Here is a 17,791-nt window from a genome sequence, read left to right as displayed (position 1 = left end):
CACTGGGATATTTTTTTTCAGTGACTTTTCCAGTTCTTCTCTTATGATCACAAACACTGTTTTCTCTGTAGTACTATTCTTCTGTGCATCCCATTTCTATAGCTTATCTATGTGCATCTTTGCCCTTTGCACACTTTTTTACTGCAAAGGGGAGATAAACAGCCCCTAGGAAAAAGGGATCAGCATGTTAAATGGTCGAGTCATTGGCTTTCAGACCAAACACTGGTTTAAACTGGGTAAAAAGGCTATTTAGGTCATTTTCTGTCCTTAGATGAAAAAGGAAAGTAATTTTAAATCAGTACCAGATGTGCATGTACTAAATGAACCTTAAGTTTCTAATTGGAGTCCTACTAAAGCTGTAATAGATGTGGCAAATTACAAACAAAATGTTCTTGTTTACATTAGTGTAACTTTAAAACTTCAGCCAAAGACCTTAATAAATGTTCTGTTATTCTAAAAATGGAATTGAATGTCTATTCAACATTCAACAGAATTAATCTCTGGTGTTACTTCAGTGACTTAACTGGAATTCTAGTAGGAATTAATTTGACCTCCTATGAACAGTTCAGTGTGCATACTTGTGTGTGTGTGTGTGTATGTGTTCCTGTGTGTTTGCTTCAACATTGCCCTGGTCCTACAGCTGGGAGAAGGAGGGATTCACCCAAAACTTAGCAATCAGAAGAAGCAGGTGAAGTGACTGTTTGAGTGCTGTGACAGATGCTTTCTTTCAGGCTGCATAATTCATAGACAGTAATATTAGCTGCAACAGTTCAGCTCAATAGCAACACCTCATTATTTTATCCCTCAGTATTTATTCCTATGGTTGACGCCTCATGAAATTACTGTTAATGTGTTTATATAAGGGCAGATCTGACACAAGTGGGAAGAATTTAATTTCCCACTCATTCTTTCCTGCTGATGTGTCCTCTTCCCCTGGTAGAAGTGGCAAGTGTAAATAGTTAATTTGCTTCAATTATGAGCCTGTCCTGCTAAATTAGAAGCAGCAGGAATATGAAGAGCCAGAATTATACATATGAGGCATCTGACAAATCCTCTGAGCTCACAAAATCAAATCATTTACTCCTCATTGGTGTTCAAAGACCCACTAGATAAAAGCTGCAGTTTATTCTTTAATAACTGATGGAACTTGGATTGTATGTTACCAATACTTATGTAAAACTAAGTCCCTGTGCATTAGTGTCAATGTTTTTGGTGCTGTTACCATTTCCCTATAACCCCCAAGATTTCAGGGCTTTTTATTTTGTCTCTAAAGGAACCCAGACTGATTTGGACATGAAAAATAACAAAGAGGGTTTTATAAGTTTCTCTTGTGACCACAGGGATGTTTTAGACATAGCAGCACATTATCCACTGCTGGGATGAACCGGGTAGATCAGGAGGGGATTTACAAGCAATGCTGGCCAACACCTCATATCTCCAGAACTTCTGTCATGATGTGAAACACCACAAGTCAGATCAAAGTGGATCCAAGATTGAAGAGGTCTTGGGAACATGCAACCTAGATCCTCCCTCCCAGGGTATCCTCCCTCCCAATGGCATCTCATCCCTTGACATGACAGATGAGATCACCCACCCCATGGCTGGCAGAGCCATTGTGTCCCCATTGCATTGCCGTGCCTGTGGGGTGCCTGGTGTCAGGATGTCAGGCAGCTCAGGGGACTGGCTGCTGAAACAGCTTCAGAAGATGTGCACACCATGAGGTCAAAGCAGTCAGTAGCATTTTTAAAACAAATTTTCAATTTCTTCCCTTATACATGCTGATGTACTCACACAGACATTTGTTTATCTATCTCTTATTCTCCCTTTAGAAACCCTTCCTTGCTCCATGCTAATGAAGCAATCTCCAAGGAATAACTAACACAATTGTAAGAGGATGAGAAAGTACCTCCAGTTTAGTAGATAAACAACCACACAAGGTTTAGCTTTGTTTTATTTTTGTAAATGAGAAGAGGAAGAGAAGGCACATCTGTGTGTGCACACTGCCAAAGTGAAATATAAGCAAAATGGATTCTGGAATAGGCACAACAGACAGCAACTTTACATCTCTCCTCCCAGCTACTTGCACCTATGTGCTTTCACCAGTCTTGCATCTTGGGAGTGTTTGGGAGATGCACTGTTTTTCTTTTCAGTTTCCTCCTCTATTGACATTGCATCTCTACCCTTTGAAGGTCTAGACTGGGGTGTTAAGATTTCAACACAACTGATCCTCATCCTGGTGTATTCTCCTTCTCCTTTCCTCTGAAAGCATCTGGAATGAAAGCATCATTAATGAGCTGGAACACAAATGGGCCAATAAGAGGCACATACTATGTGCAGATACAACTCATGTCTATTTATGCATAAGTAAATTTATATCTTCAGGTTTTTCCACCCTGGCTTCTACATGGCCAGTCCTTGAACCCCTTAACTTCCATTGAGGTCAGAGGGGAGATGTATCAGGCCCTCTGTAAAGTCACAGGGAACATCAGACACCCCCTGCTCTGGGTGGATTTCTAACATTCATTTGCAGCACAAAACAACCTTGGCTCCTACAGAAATATTGCACAAGTCCCCTGAGTTATGAAATGTTGACTTTAACTCCACTTTCTTATTGTACTTGGAAGCAGATGGGTCAAAAGGACCATGGGTTTCAAATACTGCTGTAGCAATGTGCATAAATAATAGCCTTAATTTTCAGCTTATTCTTCTTCCCCAGCTTTTAGCCCTACATTTGACTTCCATAGGAACATGACTTTTATGTCATTTGCATACAAAACTGGATTTAGGCCCCATTATTATATCTCCATTCAGGCTCACATCCTTAAAAAAAAAAAAAAAACCAAAAAAAAAAAACAACAGACTACCAGCAGGTGAAAATAATCATCAGATAAATCATGTGTTTAATGTCACTTGTTTTGTACTCAACTTTCATCCAGCGTACTTCTGATAAAGTGTGCAGTCCTGTTCCTGTAAGCTGAAAGCATCAAGACTGTAAGGTCAAATTATTTAGGCCTGGCACAAATGGCTGCAATTTCCAGTGTTCTCCAGGACTCTCATTGTTTGTGCTAGAGCTGAATTTGGCCTGTGATCTTTCCCCCACATGCCAGAAAGACAGAATTCTTTCCCCTAAGCCTCTAATATGTCATCAGTGTCTTTTCCATGCTCTACAGTCAAAGAGACTACTGAGCCATATAGCTAGCCCTGGGCCTCTTTGTTACTGTATGTACTTAGATTGAAAATCAAATGGTAATATATTTCAATGTCCATTAAGCAATTCTGAGGATTTTTTTTTCTGACTGCTGTGGGAATATCTTTCTCCATATTTTAGATGAGTGTATGCAGCTCCAGGTGCTTTTGATACAAAATCAGGAGATTAAAACTAGAGATATGTCTCCCACTTGGAAAAAAATACAAGCTTTCTCTATGAGCCGAAATATTTAGGGCCAGGAATGACAATCTGAATGTGGAATTTAATTTTGGATTGGAGCCTACTGTATTTTATCAGATGACATTCCTGTAACTGTAGTCCGTGAAAATGACACTCCCATGGGATATAACACTGCAGAGACCAAGAATACAGAATCAGGCATGTTGCTTTTTGATTTACTGTTTTTGCATATACTGTTTTGTGGGGTTTCTGGAACACTTCCACCAAAACAAATGTGGGCACTTTTACATCATTTTAAAAAGACAAATATAACTTGCTTGCAACTCTCAGCTCTAAGGAGATATCTGCAAGATAAACAGAAGATTTCCCTTTCTTTGTCATCCTCGTACCATCTATTTAGGCAAAACCAGGGAAGTAGCATGGTTCTTTGTAATTTGCTTTGTCATCTAGGAGCCACAGAGCTTTTGCAGACTTCCATAAAACACAAATTCTGAAAGTCTCTTTTTCTCCTAAAATTTTGAGTCAGTTTAGTTCACTATCTCCAAGTATCATCTCTAGAATCAAAGGGGACTGTAGTCCCAAGCAATAATTTTCCATTATCATCTGATAGTCAAAACTGAGGATGTGGTTGCAGACATTTGAGTGCCTGTTTGAGCTCTTGTGATGACTGGGGGAAGGGAGACCTGTTCCCCTCAGGCAATAGGGGTGCAAGCCACAAGTGACAGGGTAGTAATCCTGCTGCTTACTGTGTTGTGACGTGTTGATAATCCTCCACAAGCAAGTTGGGAGGAAGTTCATTGTGAAAAAATGGCTAACCAGAACAAAATCCTGGCTTAAGATGTTTTACAGGTATATTTCAACTATATCTATCTATCTATCTATCTATCTATCTATCTATCTATCTATCTATCTATCTATCTATCTACCAGTAATGAACTTCATATTATAGAACACATAGAAAAGCACAGGAGGCATAAAGCCTGCCTCAAAGAATTTATGATCCAAAAAGACAAGAACTAAAAAGCAGTTAAAATACATAAAGTAAAACATGACCAGAATCTGACAGCATAAAGCAAAAGTGCTTAAGTTCTACTGTGGCTTTAATTTGGTGAATCTAGTATTTGTGAGTTGTTGTCCCATAACTTGCCACCCCTCTGTCTCCAAGTGGAATATTGGGTGCATTCAGTTTAGGGATGTGTATCACTGTTAATAAGTAGAGTTCAGTCCTTGCTGCAGTAGCTCTGGTGGCCCACATACATGGGCAGCCCAGGAAACCTGAGCTAAATGTTGCTGGTGAAATGGCCTGGGGACTGGTACCAACCTGTGAGAGCCCAGGGCATTAATTTTTCCTGGTAGCCTAATTAAAATTATATATGATATATATTATATTATGTGTTATATATTATATATATTGTATTATTATATGTTATATATTTAATTTCTATTTTTATTTCTATTTCCATTTCTATTTCTACTTACATTTATATTTATACATAATATATCTATATTTATATGCACAAAGTAGGGGTTTGTGCTCACTCCTTTTTACATAGTTGGCAGTACAGTGTAAGGGAACTTGAAGCTACCTTGGAAGAGCAATTAAATGGGGACCTGTGTATTATGCTGTCTACATTTGTATGTGTGAAGCACAGTAGGAAAATAATGCCAGCAAGTTCCATTTATAGATAAATGTAGGCAGTCTTGGTGTTTTGGGGTTTCTATAACATGCTGAAGAGAAAAAGCATAAATTAAACTGACCCACCCTGCATATACAAAATTATGTCTTTTTCTGCCAACATTCATCTTTTTCCACAACTGGGACAATATAGAAAATAAAATACTGTGTAAGGACACAAATATGCTGCTGAATCAGAATGGGCCTTTGCTGCCTGAGTGACAATCAGTTGATGTTCAATTATCATGTTAATCGAATTAAACGAAAATGGAAATTACTTAATTCCATAACTATATGTTCCTGTCAAGTTACTTATTTCATAATTGTTGCTTGCTTGATAGAGGACAAGAAAATGACCTTATAGGAGATTTCTAAGATGCTATAAATAAAATTAAATGTTCCCACTCTAGAGTATAGATAAGCAGGAGACAGAACCATGCTTTATGATACAGGAAAAATGTTAATTGTATTACTGGATATGATGTGCTTGATAATTTGGCACCGTCTTTAGCAGGAAGCTCAAAAGACCTTCAGCTGTTTACTAGAGCACACTTGAATGATGACACAAGTCTTTCCTCCCCAAAAGTGCTGCGAGGATACAAGTCTTATACTTACAACAACACAAAACTATTTAAGCCTGAGGGCTAAAAAATTCTCACAGCTGCAGGAAAAAAAATTTCAAATAGTTTGAAAGAAGCAGCTGACTTGTTCATACCTGTTTGAGGTACTGCTGCACATGCAGAAGACACTTCCCACTTGCCCTGCCTTCATAAGCCCCCTGTGCAAGTCCAGTCCAGCACAGAGCCAGTGAATTGGTACCACTGGCAGGGCCACATTCATTTACCTTCAGAGAGAAATATTTATGGCCAGAGCAGACTTTGTTGCTGTTTATGTTACCAAGTGTTTACTTCCCAGACAGGCAGAACTTACCCTAATTTTTAGTCTGGGCTATGACCAATCAATTTCCAAAACCAGCATGAGGATCATCAGCCTACTTGTATGCTAACCTAAGCAGTGGGCACCTGGGGAAGGACACAGTGAGAGCTCAACCTCTCAACCAGAGAACACACCAAAATACTTTTCCAGGGACAAACTGGGGTGAGCTGATGACCTTCCAGGCCAGCCAGCCTGCAGGAGCTATTCTTGCCAATGCTAAAATCAAAGCAGGCTGAGGTAATCTAAAACTTTTTCCCACCCAGTAAGGACTTTTTTACTATAATGACCTCCTGTTACATCAGTAAATTTTATTGTGCCAGGGAAGACATGGTGTTCATGTGATTATTATTCATTCACCAAAAGATTCAAAAGAAGAGGGCAAGGCAGTGTGTACACTGAACATGGTAGATGCATAGGTAGGACATAAATAAATAACAACTGTCTGATGATGTTTCTATGAAGTAGTGATGTTTCAGGTAGAGATTTGCAGAATTGTTCTTAGTTTCATATTATTGAGTTAACCTTGTGCAGTATGACTATTTGCAGGAAAAGTCAGGTCCCAGAGGACTCTTTCAATTATGCTGTGACTGTAGGAGCACAGCAAGAGTGTCTATTTTTTATATTTGTGTAATGCAAAATAAAACCCAATGTGGAAGCAGTAGATACATGATTCTTTTAAGAACGTTGTTCTGTGTAAAATTTGTTGTTCAGCTCTGTTTTTTAAGTTGGCTATCAGGGTGATGCAGAGGCATTGCAATATACAAAGCAGTATAACTTAGTCTTTGTTCTGTAGGTCAAGCTGAATTAATTTTAGCAGCTAGGAACAGACTGCTGACTAATTTCTTATTTGTTTTCAAAACAAATAGTAATTCCCCTAATAATCACAAATGATTACAACTTAAGAAGCAAATTGCTACCTTTTTTTTTATTTGCAGAACAGTAGGAGATCAACAAACACTACGTATTTATCTTAATCTGGAGAAATTACAAGGGTGCAAAGATACAGTTGCACAGCTAAAACCAATCTTTTCCCCTCTCTGTCTTTATAGTTACAATTTTTGAAGCCTGAGACTTCTCTGTTTCCATTATCATCTTTTGCTTCCCTGGGAAGCAAAATCTTTAATCCTTTTAGGCAGCCTCTGAGTTTTGCCAGCCTGTATCTGAGATTTGTTCTGTGTCTGAAAGTAAAGAGTTAGTGAAACAAAAAATTGTTTCACGAGTACATTCTTTATAAAAATGGTTTTGTACTGGATCCTTCCAGCCTGACATTGCCACTCTCCCTTTGTTGTCTGCAACTGTATTGTCCTCTGTGTGTACACTCTGTGCTGCCAGGTCCTCTCCATTTGCAGGACTGCAGGTTTTACTGAAGCATTGGAAGATCAAAAGAGAACACTTTAAAGTTCCATAAAGTTTATCTTTCTAGGGAGGAGATGTTCATGTGTGCTTTTAGCTGTGGAATTCAGAAGAACACCCCAAAATTGTCCTCCTAAATAGCTTTGCCTGTCTTTTAGCTTTGAATCAATAGCCCAGTTAGCCAGGCAGTGAGGAATGGGAGGGAGAAGGTGGACAATCTTTACTTTCCTCGTGGGGGCTTTCCTCAGGTGCCCAGGTTGTGCATTTGGCTGGAGAAGTGGACAACAGATACACAAAGCTGCAGTTTCATTTTGTGCAATATTATGAACCCCAAATGTCCGTCCACATGTGGATTAACCTTTGGCACGTGACTTAAAAATCATTAAATATTACAACAATAAAAAAGTAAATTTTCTTTCCCTTTATTTTTCTCCCTCACTTTTAAACCTTTAGATATTTTCTAAACTTCTCCTTTCAACAAGAAAGATGAGGAGTCAGTCCTGCTTAGTTACATGAAGCCCAGATGCATGCATGACTCCTAAATCTACCCCTTCAGGAAAAAACCCAAAACATGAAGTAATGAGAAACTCATGACAATATTTGCAAACAGAAATGTTGAGTTGTTCCTAAATCTGTCAGTGACATGGCTAACAGCAAGTCATTAGCTAGGCTCCATGGGTCATCTACACATGCTTTTGTAACATCACGTTACTGTAGTGCTATGAAGTCCTGCTTAACCCTGCAGATAGTCTTTGGTCTTGAAATCTGGGAAAAATTGAAGTGATTCTCCAAGGTCTTTAATCTATTATGAGATTGTGCACATGCCACATTTAAAATAATTTGGTGAGTTGAGAGAAATGTACAGAAATAGATCCATGCTTCTGAGAAGTTAATTAGACCGATATGGGATCAAGACTGGAATAATGACTAACATTTATTATCCTTAGCAGCTCCATGAGCTTCTTTGACTGCCCCCAACAGTTCACCCAGGGAAGAGAGGAATTCTCTTGGCTAATCTGTGGCGCTGTCATCTCCTCCTTCATTTAGCTCAAATGTCTTTCTGCAAATTCCTGTCTTCCTCAGAGGGTTTTAACTGGTCTCACAGGTGGAAGCCAGCAGAGAGGGTCACACCCACCTTCCCCCATCCCCAAAGGTCCCATTTGAAAGTGCAACCTACACTTCACTTTGAGCAATTTAACTTGAGGTGCAATGAGGGATATTGTTTTTTCAGTACTGCTGGTTAGTTAAATGGTGTTTCACAGTTGGAATAATATTTTCTTTAAAATATTTGATGTTTATTATTTCACTCTTTAAGCAATATGAGGAGTAAAGGCTGTTTACTTAGAAAGACATAGAGACACACGAGTGATATATAAAAACAAAACCAGATTAATTTACCAATGTGCCACTCTTTGTTTTTAGGTATACAAAAAGAAAACTGAAGCTGCCAAGAAGGAGTATCTGAAGCAGTTAGCTGCCTACAGAGCAAGCCTTGTATCCAAGGTAACACATGATGTATATACATACACACATCTATATAGTGACATATTGCAAACCATCTTCAGCTGAGCACCGCAGTATTTAGTGCAAATAGCCTTGTTTATTATCACCTTAAACTTGTGTTTAAGTTGCAAATGCTCAATAAACACAGTCATCTGTCCACATAAAGACATCCTTTCCCTCCTGGTCATCAAGACAGCACTTCAGTTTGGGAGTAACATGTAAGTTCAACAGGGGAAGGAGGTAGTGGCAAACAGACCTCCATATAACAAACATGCCAGGCAGCCACTGTGCTACCAATAAGGAAGAAAAATATATATTACACACAAAATGCCTGGGTTTGGTTTTCTGGGTTTTTTTACTACTGCTTTTTACCTTGCAATCACATGACAGAAATAATCAAGCTCAGATGATACTGCAGGTTTTCATAAGAAATGTGAACTTCCATTTTATGTCCAGCAGGCCATTGTGAGCATGGTGTAGGTCACCACTAAGGCATTAGTAAATAAAGTACATTCTTTACTGGAACACACCAAATATACAGCCACTAGCAATTTTCTAAATAGATTTATTCAAACATTCTCAGTACCCATAATTTTGCAGTAGAGTCTTTAGAATTTGTAATAGAGTTTTAAATGTCTATTACATTAAATGTCTATTGCAATGCAGAACAATGTGAAATAACTATACTGTGTCAATGTGAAAAAACCCATTGAGCAACTTCAGAATCATACCAGTTAGAACCACTTGTTTTGGGACTGTCAAAATAAATTTAGATAAATTTTGTTCCTACTTAAATAAAATTCAATTTTAGAGGTAAAGAGCACAGTATGAAGGACTGGCATATAGGACATGAGAAGAACTTCTTGGTTAGTTTCAAAATATTTTTGGGGCCCTGCACACAATGATACTCTGTATACCATATTAATTTTTCAGGGGGTTTGCTATATGATTAGCCATGCAAGGACTTTTCGTGCATGCTTCTGCATTATCTCTGTACTTGGTCAGTGTTTGTTCTGAATTTAAAAGTCTGAAATATGGCTGCCACCTAATTCATTTTTGGGGATTTTGTCCTATAACTTTCCATTTTTTATCTGCCATTATAAATACTCCTGCATTTAATTAAAGTTATTTACAGTTTTTACTTTAAGTTATTACCTTCCATTTCTGTATTAGGATTATTTGGTTCCAGAAATAATCATTGCCTTCAGAAAGAGTACCATGTGAACACAAGCAAATCTTTTTGAAATAGCTTGCTTATTGGCAAAAGATAGGTCTAAAAAGCTCAAAATATTCCAGTTTTAACCCAGCTTTTCACTTTAGAAGATAACTTGGCTATCATTATTCAGTACATCATGGACTATTTACGTAACACTCTATGTGGCTTAATTTTGAAATGCACAATATAAAAAATGTGATTTTTTAAACAATAAAAGAGTATGTTATGGCATTTTCTGAAATATTTTTTTAGAAAAAAATTTGGAAGGCTCTTGATCAGTTCAGTGCATTAATCCATTAGTGCAAATATTCAAATTTGTTGTTAGTCAGAAAAGCACTGAAGCATTTTCTTAACTTTTAAGCAATTATTTAAATTCTGCCCATAATGTAATGTTTTCCTCTAGTGTGGAAAGTATAAAAATATAAACTAAATGAAGCTGAGTACTGATTGCTTATTCCCATGAACACACTCAGTGATTCTAAAAGAGCTGGCATGTAACAAAAGCAAGTCCATTTTGGAATAAGGATGTAAAATAACCATTTGTAATATAATATCAGTATATTCTACATTATCATTATTAAATATTTATATGGCACCAGAAGAGTTGTGGTTTTTTAGACAAGCCTGTAAGCATGAGAGAATATATATAATACATAATTAAGGTTATTTGGAGTCAAAATGGTCTTTTATGTTCATGTTGTTACATTACCATCCATAAAAACTACTTTTAGATGGTATTATTAAGATTCCAAGACCTCATTATCAAAAGCTTAGACATGCCAAAAGTAGCACACTTTTTCCAAAAATTCTTTATTACCATATTAATGATTTGCTCACAGTTATATTTTGTGCTTTGTGCCTCACTCTGTGGTACCTCACATTTATAATCAGGTGTTCACCCTGGATCCTCCTGAGTTATATTTACTGCATGTTGTTTAACCTTGCTGCTTTATAGAATTTTCTGTGCTGCTCATCCCAACAGTGCTTTGGTGTAAAGGAATTCTCAGTAATACTTGGGACCAGGAAGTTTATATAGTCCATATTTTCAAACACAACTGTGAAATCAGGTTCTCATTAATTTTGTGTATTCTCCTTGGAACATCTTTTTTTCAAAGTATTTGAACAATATTAAGCCCTTCATGTTCATAGCAGAGCTCCAATGACTTTGGGGTGGCAGCTATGAGATACTCAATTATGCTTCATATCCCATCAGGATATGCTTTGGCTATCCAAAAGTTATCCAGTTATCAAACTTCCTTTCATATCCCCTCCTAGAGGTCTCTGTCTGCAGGAAGAGGCAGGCATAAGTAGGCAGGGGTTCTGCTCAGGTCCCCTCTGTCCAGCTCAGCAGGTGCCTTACACCTCCCAGAGCAGCTGCTTTTCTGTTTCCTATCCTTTTGACACTGATTCTGCTGCCTTTTTCATGAAGTACTACTGGTTTTTAAACTAGTGAGCATATGAGAGTCTGTGCATGTTTTTTTCTGCATTTATTTGCAAGTCTTCTCTTTTCTGAAAAGCAAGGACTGGACATATGCCATGTTCTACCTCAGTAGTCCAGACTTGGAACTGAATTCATGGCACCCACCTTGGCCATTTGAGATTCCAGAATAGTCAAAGTAGAAGATTACAGAGGAACAAGGTAGAACTCCTACTGCCAGGACACTTCCTAGCCTCTGCCTGATAGCAGAATAATGAAATTCAGACACACTGGTATTCATACCAAGCTCTGGGGTGGATGTGCAGCATCAGGTGGAGAGAGTGGCCTGCTCCATGACACTCAGCTCCTTGCCCCTTTACTCTGATTTTTTTCTCCCCTCCCCTCCCCTCCCCTCCCCTCCCCTCCCCGTTCATTGTTTAGAGAGCTGAGCAGTTCTGTTCGGAGTTTGGCACACACACACAGAGGTGACACACACCCATAGTGTGTCTCATATCAGACTGTGTTATTTGACTAAATCATAGCTGAAAAGAGTGGAAGTGTCACCAGCAACTCTGGTAATAGGATTGCCAGCCCATTTCTAGTACACTTTTAAATGCTTTCATGATGTCTTTATAGGACATGTAGGCCTACCACACAGTAAATAAGGTAAACATATGACTGTATAAATATGTCAGTATGCATTAATTCCCATTCATTTATAAGTTTATTTCCTGTATTTTCTCCTTTTTATATTGCTTGAAATTAATGTGTTTTTGAATTTGTTCATGTGTGTAGGAATTGATAGGTAAAGTAAAAACACATAACAAGGCATTGTATCTTCTGCTATGCAGATTGCCATATTGCTTATAGTACTGACTAAGCCTTTGCATTGTAAACAAGTGCCTTTATATTTGCCCTTAGTTGCAACTTTTAGTACTATTCAGGTCCAGAAATGCAGTCTCTGGTATCTGGTAATTTGTACAGCATTACATAAAATGCTGTGAATTGCAATTTTACTTTTTTTCATAAAACAAGCACTTTTTCTAGCTTAACCAGCCTTTTTTCTGGCTGACATTAGAGGTTTTGCTGCATCTTTCAAATATATATATTTAACATGGATGTATATGGGTAAATGTAAAATACTTTCATATACTACATAGGCTCATCTATGAATATTTATAAAACTTATAAAATTTATAGAAATATTTATAAAATATATTCATGTTAGGTATTCAATATGCATAACATATTTATGTGCATATAAGTAATACATATATATGTGTAAATTATAACAGTACAACTGTATCTGTTTCAGTAGTACAAAAAAGATTTTTTTTTGTCCCTTTTTTATTCTTTTTGACTAGATGAATCTTTAATTCTCCACAATTTCAAGTTTCATGAAGATATATATTAGTGACTATGGCTGAAGCTAAAACCTCTCAGCAAGGGGAATATTATTCAATATCAAAATAGTCAGGCATATTTCAAAACTCTGATGCAGTGTCTAAGTCAAAGTGGTGTCCTCATTTGACTTTGAAGTGAACACATTGGACATTTTTCAGTCTTGTGGACACTGCAAATCCTTTGGACATGTAAAATTGCTTCTTGAAACTTATGGCAGAGTTAGCTTTTCCTAGTCCATCATCTTGCAATTGTGGTTCATAAGCAAACTAAAGGTCATATCTGTAAGGCTGACATTGCCTTAATGCCATTAGCCCAGCAATTTGTAACCAGAGAGTTCCAGGGACCCAAAGTATCTGTTACATTGCCCGTGGTGTAATAAAAATGATCAGCCTAAGGAATTCAAGTCTCTTAAAAATGCAGTGAACATAAATGAAAACATTTGACCTTCTTGTAAAAAGCAATATGGAGACCATGATGAAGAAAAAATAAAAATACAATAATCAAAAAAACAAGCAAACAAGCAAACAAAACCAAAACCCAACTATAACTCAAAACTAAAATTATAAAATTGGTATTAGTTTCCAATTTCATATATGTATGTGTGAAAGCACTTGCCTAACATATAAAAAAGCAAAAAGATATAATAGGTCTCCCTGATTATTCATTTCCCAACTCCTAAATAAATGCGTGTGTGCAGGTGTGCTCTCTCCACAGTTAATTTTCTGTAACTGCATAGCTTCATAACAGCCAAGCTTCAGATGTAGGGGGGCACTTTATCCTGGCTCAGTCCTTCCTGAAATAAGCAGCTGCTGGGGTTTAGGACATTTCTTTTGGGAATAAAATTCTTAATATCTCTTGACAAGAGTTAGTGACTGAACTGTCTTGTCTCCTGGTCAGTGCTTTAACAGGTTGGCTATTGCATGCAAGGAGAGCAGCATCCATTCTGCTGCTGGCAAAGAGGCACCTGCTGCTGAGAACAGCTTTTCCTACATTATATCTCAACCTAGTCCATGCAGATGTTTTTGGAATTTCATGAACCAGTTAGGCTATTCTCAGTGAAAGCATAAGAGAAAGAATAAATAAAAAATACAGTTATGTTTTATGCATTTTTTTTGGTAGCTATAAGTGCAACAAGGCATATGGCAATATTTCTCTTAAAGCAAAAAACCAGTCCCAGAGTGATGACACACACATACAAGTTTTACCTTTTTCCATTAGAATTACTAGATAGAAAAACTATAATGAAAAGCTTCCAAAGCAGGTACTTCTTGCTTCTGTGATACTTCATTCTTTCATTATTTCTGGAATTATTATGATATAGTCAGATATTTTCAAATTAAATCCTTTATGTGCAAATATGTGATGTATCAGAGTATCTGCTAAGTAAACATATATTTATGAAAGAATTGTCTAATCATAACACAAGTCCAAACTTTTTTTTTTTTTTTGTCTAGCAAGGAAACCAATGATCTACTGCAGCTGAAAATAAAGAGCAAACTATATTTAAGTTAGTGCCATGAATTTGATTTGAGGCTATATCATGTGATGCTTTACATTCAGCAGTGCAGAAACTGAGAGATGCTCTCACATAATTTCTGCCAAAAAGTGGCAGAAATGTCTTGATCTTGATAGAAGCCAGATTTTGATTTGAAGAGGAACTGTGTTTGTTTTCGAAGTGAGTTAATAAAACTAGATTTCACTATTAGCCTAGTGCTTCCATTTGGGGAATTAAAACACTTGTATCAAATTAAAGTTGCATATCCTTTATCACATGTACCCAGGTTACATTCATAAAACATCCATTTTTACTTACATATCCTAAATGAATCCATGACAATCCCCTGTAGGTGATGACAAAATGTATATTTAGATTTGAAGATGTTCTTCTGAGCCACCTTGACTAATTATAGATGACAACCCATGGCTTACTCCTTTGTTTCTGAAACATCAAGAATGTGTCAAAAAGCTTTCTGAACTCTCTGGGGTCCCAGATGTTGTTATTGCAATAGGTGACTGGAATTAACAAAATGGGAAATGTCATTTGATAAGATCCTCTTGTGACTTAGGTAGGAAGGCAGATGAGCTGCAAATATGCATATGAGTTATCCACTGGAGTGGATAGAGTTAAATCAAAGGGACCTCTGTAGGAGTTAAAGAGCTAAGCAGGAAGAGAAAGCAGTGCTGGAGAAAAGTCATTCTTTCATAAGCATCTTCACAGGGGTATTAATAAAATGGCTGAGCCCACGCAGGCTAGAAGAAGGGATTCTTCTCAAGGACAGGCTTGGGGTTGGAAGTCACCTAAAATGTCCAAAATGTTACAAACAGACAGGATTATGTAAACACGGAAAAGCTGAGAGAAGGAATAAACAATTCAAGATGCTCTTTCCACCAAAGAGACAGCAAAGACAGCAGATGCAAACTTAAGCTTAGGTAAGCTTTGTAGGAGCTGCATAAATATGCAGCCAATTTCCTTCTATCTGCTTCTGTAATGTCACAGTACTGAAGATAACTCATTTTTAAGCTGAGTCAGACCTGCCTAAGTTTGATCACAGCCTGCACAGCCTGGACCATCCTGGTACCAGCTGACATAATCACTGCTGTTTCCTGAATGTAACCTTCAGTCTGGTCACAGAGTCTGAAGCTGGTTGAACTCCTCAGCATGGCTCAAGGACAGACACCAGTCACCAGGTGTGAGTCTGGCATTGTCATGGAAAGCAACAGTGTGGCAACCACGTAGGTTTATGATACATATTACTGTAAAACCTGAATTAGGTTTAGCTCTTTTCCAGGCTTTGAAATCCTCACATAGTGCATGTTCCAGTCTGCAGAGAGAGGAGGCCAGACCTCCATTTCTTATTTAAAGAGAAATACCTGTTTCTGATTTAAGATAGACCTATGTCACACCATTATGGCTTTGTAAAAAAAAAAAAAAAATTGTGAATTTGTAATATATTGTGTTTGCCCACAAGTAAAGCTGCTTACACTGTTTGTTGTTTGCATATTGGCCATAAGGCTTGCTTTGTCCTTGAGGACGTTTCTCAGCATATATTTAAAGGACACATAAGCATCCAGTAGTACCAGGAGCATTTACTGAATGTTCTGAATGTATTTACTGAGTATTTTACTACAAAGGAGAGCTTAATTGGTGTTATTAATAAAGAAGCATTTTGATAATATCTCATCTGTAAACAACTGAAATTATATTGCTCCAACTGAAAGGCTTTGATCATTAATTTTCTGAAAACAATAGAACAAGAAAAAAAAACCCCTTTTTTCGTCTCTAAATAGAACACCTCTGGTTTCTTTTGGGACAACACTGACTTTTTAGTTTCACATTGCAAGAAGCAATATTAGTTGAGCACTCCATACTAGAGTGAAATTATTGTAAAAATCTATTTAATTCCCACGTATTATTCTATGGTAGAAAAGAATTCTCAACATGAAGCATGTATAAATTATGTAAGTTGAAGATATCCATATACATCATCTGTGAATACATCTTTGTAGTCCTACTTATTGGCAACATTTCTAACAAAAACTGCATTAACATGTTAACAATGGAAATAAGTGTAGGCACTTGTAGATTCCAGGCATGTTTCTTATGGATCAGAGGTCAAAAGTAGTGATCATCAAGTGCGAGTGATTCTCAGCCTCTATTAGTCAGATCCTACCTGTTTTTCATTAAAAATAAAATGGACATCCAGACATTAATACTTAAGTAACAGTAACAGTGTTGGGCTGTGATCCAAATTCTCTTTGAATTAATAATAGATTTTCCTTTAAATTCAGTAGTCTAAAGACCAGGCCCTTTGAGTACTGCCTTGTTAAAACATGTCCTTGCTTTACTTTCAACCACATGGATGTTTATGTTCCAACAGAAATGGGATTACAATCTCCAACAGTAGCCAGAAGGCAGACACAATTTAGAAAGAGAACCAATACCCATGTGTAGGTTTCAAGAGCTGTTTGGTTACACAGATACATAGGTGAGAGCTTAAAGTGTGAGTTTCCAAATTGTTTCCAAGTTTTCAGATTATATCCCAAAGATATGGAGATGAAAATGGCATCATCTAGGCTTTTTTTTTTTTTTTTTTATATCACAGCTAAATTGAGCAGGATGTCTTTACCAAAAATCATTTCTCAACCACAGGAGAGAGTTGAATAGGGTGAAATCCCAATGTCACTTTCCTCTAAGGAGCAGACACACTCCCTGTGCCTGAGTGCAGTGTGATAAGAATGATCACTAGGCCCAGGGCTATTCCCTTCAGGAAAGAATGGCACAACTAAGTGGGCAATGCCTAACCCCTTATTCCTAATTTAATTCCTTAATTTGGCAATAAAGCACAAGGAGTTTTGGCACACAGTGGGGGAATAGAGGTGCATGGGAAAGCTCTCTTTGCACTAAATTGGAAGGCAAGTCATGAGTTTGGTGAAAATCATGGGGAATAACTTGATTCAGCACTTCCCAAACTTTGTGCAAAATTATCCACCTTGAACACTTTCTGTTAAGAGCAGTACTCATCTGCATCTGCAAAAAGCCTTTGCTGACATACTGATACACACTTCTATTTCATTTATAACTACAAAGATGCTGCCGTACACACCTTTAACAAAGGTGTGCAAAATTATCCACCCTGAACACTTTCTGTTAAGAACAGTACTCATCTGCATCATCACAGACTTCCTTGAAAATATTATACAAATAAAATAATTTCATGGACCAAGGATCATGCACCACGAGTAATTTTAGTTAATATAATTATACTTGTAATCATCAGAGTTACAGTAGTACTTATTTTGTTCCACCCCTTTTTCTGTATGTCTTCTACTTTCATTATCTTTCTGTTGGGATTTCAAAATGATCTTCCCTTTTTTCTTTGTGTTTCAGAAAAACAACAG

General features: G+C 37.3%; 1 protein-coding gene across 3 annotated transcripts in view; it reads left to right on the top strand.

The window, feature by feature from the left end:
* TOX (thymocyte selection associated high mobility group box) overlaps positions 1-17,791 on the top strand; it is a 217,831-nt gene that overhangs the window by 182,831 nt on the left and 17,209 nt on the right. For all 3 annotated transcript variants that reach the window (XM_054633558.2, XM_077185864.1, XM_054633553.2), the window contains one exon: positions 8,775-8,855. In XM_054633558.2, the coding sequence (XP_054489533.1) occupies positions 8,775-8,855 (81 nt within the window). The remainder of the gene's footprint in view (positions 1-8,774; positions 8,856-17,791) is intronic.

This window comes from Agelaius phoeniceus, chromosome 1 (genome assembly GCF_051311805.1).
Source record: "Agelaius phoeniceus isolate bAgePho1 chromosome 1, bAgePho1.hap1, whole genome shotgun sequence".
Taxonomy (NCBI): domain Eukaryota; kingdom Metazoa; phylum Chordata; class Aves; order Passeriformes; family Icteridae; genus Agelaius; species Agelaius phoeniceus.
Note: the sequence above shows the minus strand (reverse complement) of the source record. Positions and strands in the feature narration are given on the sequence as shown.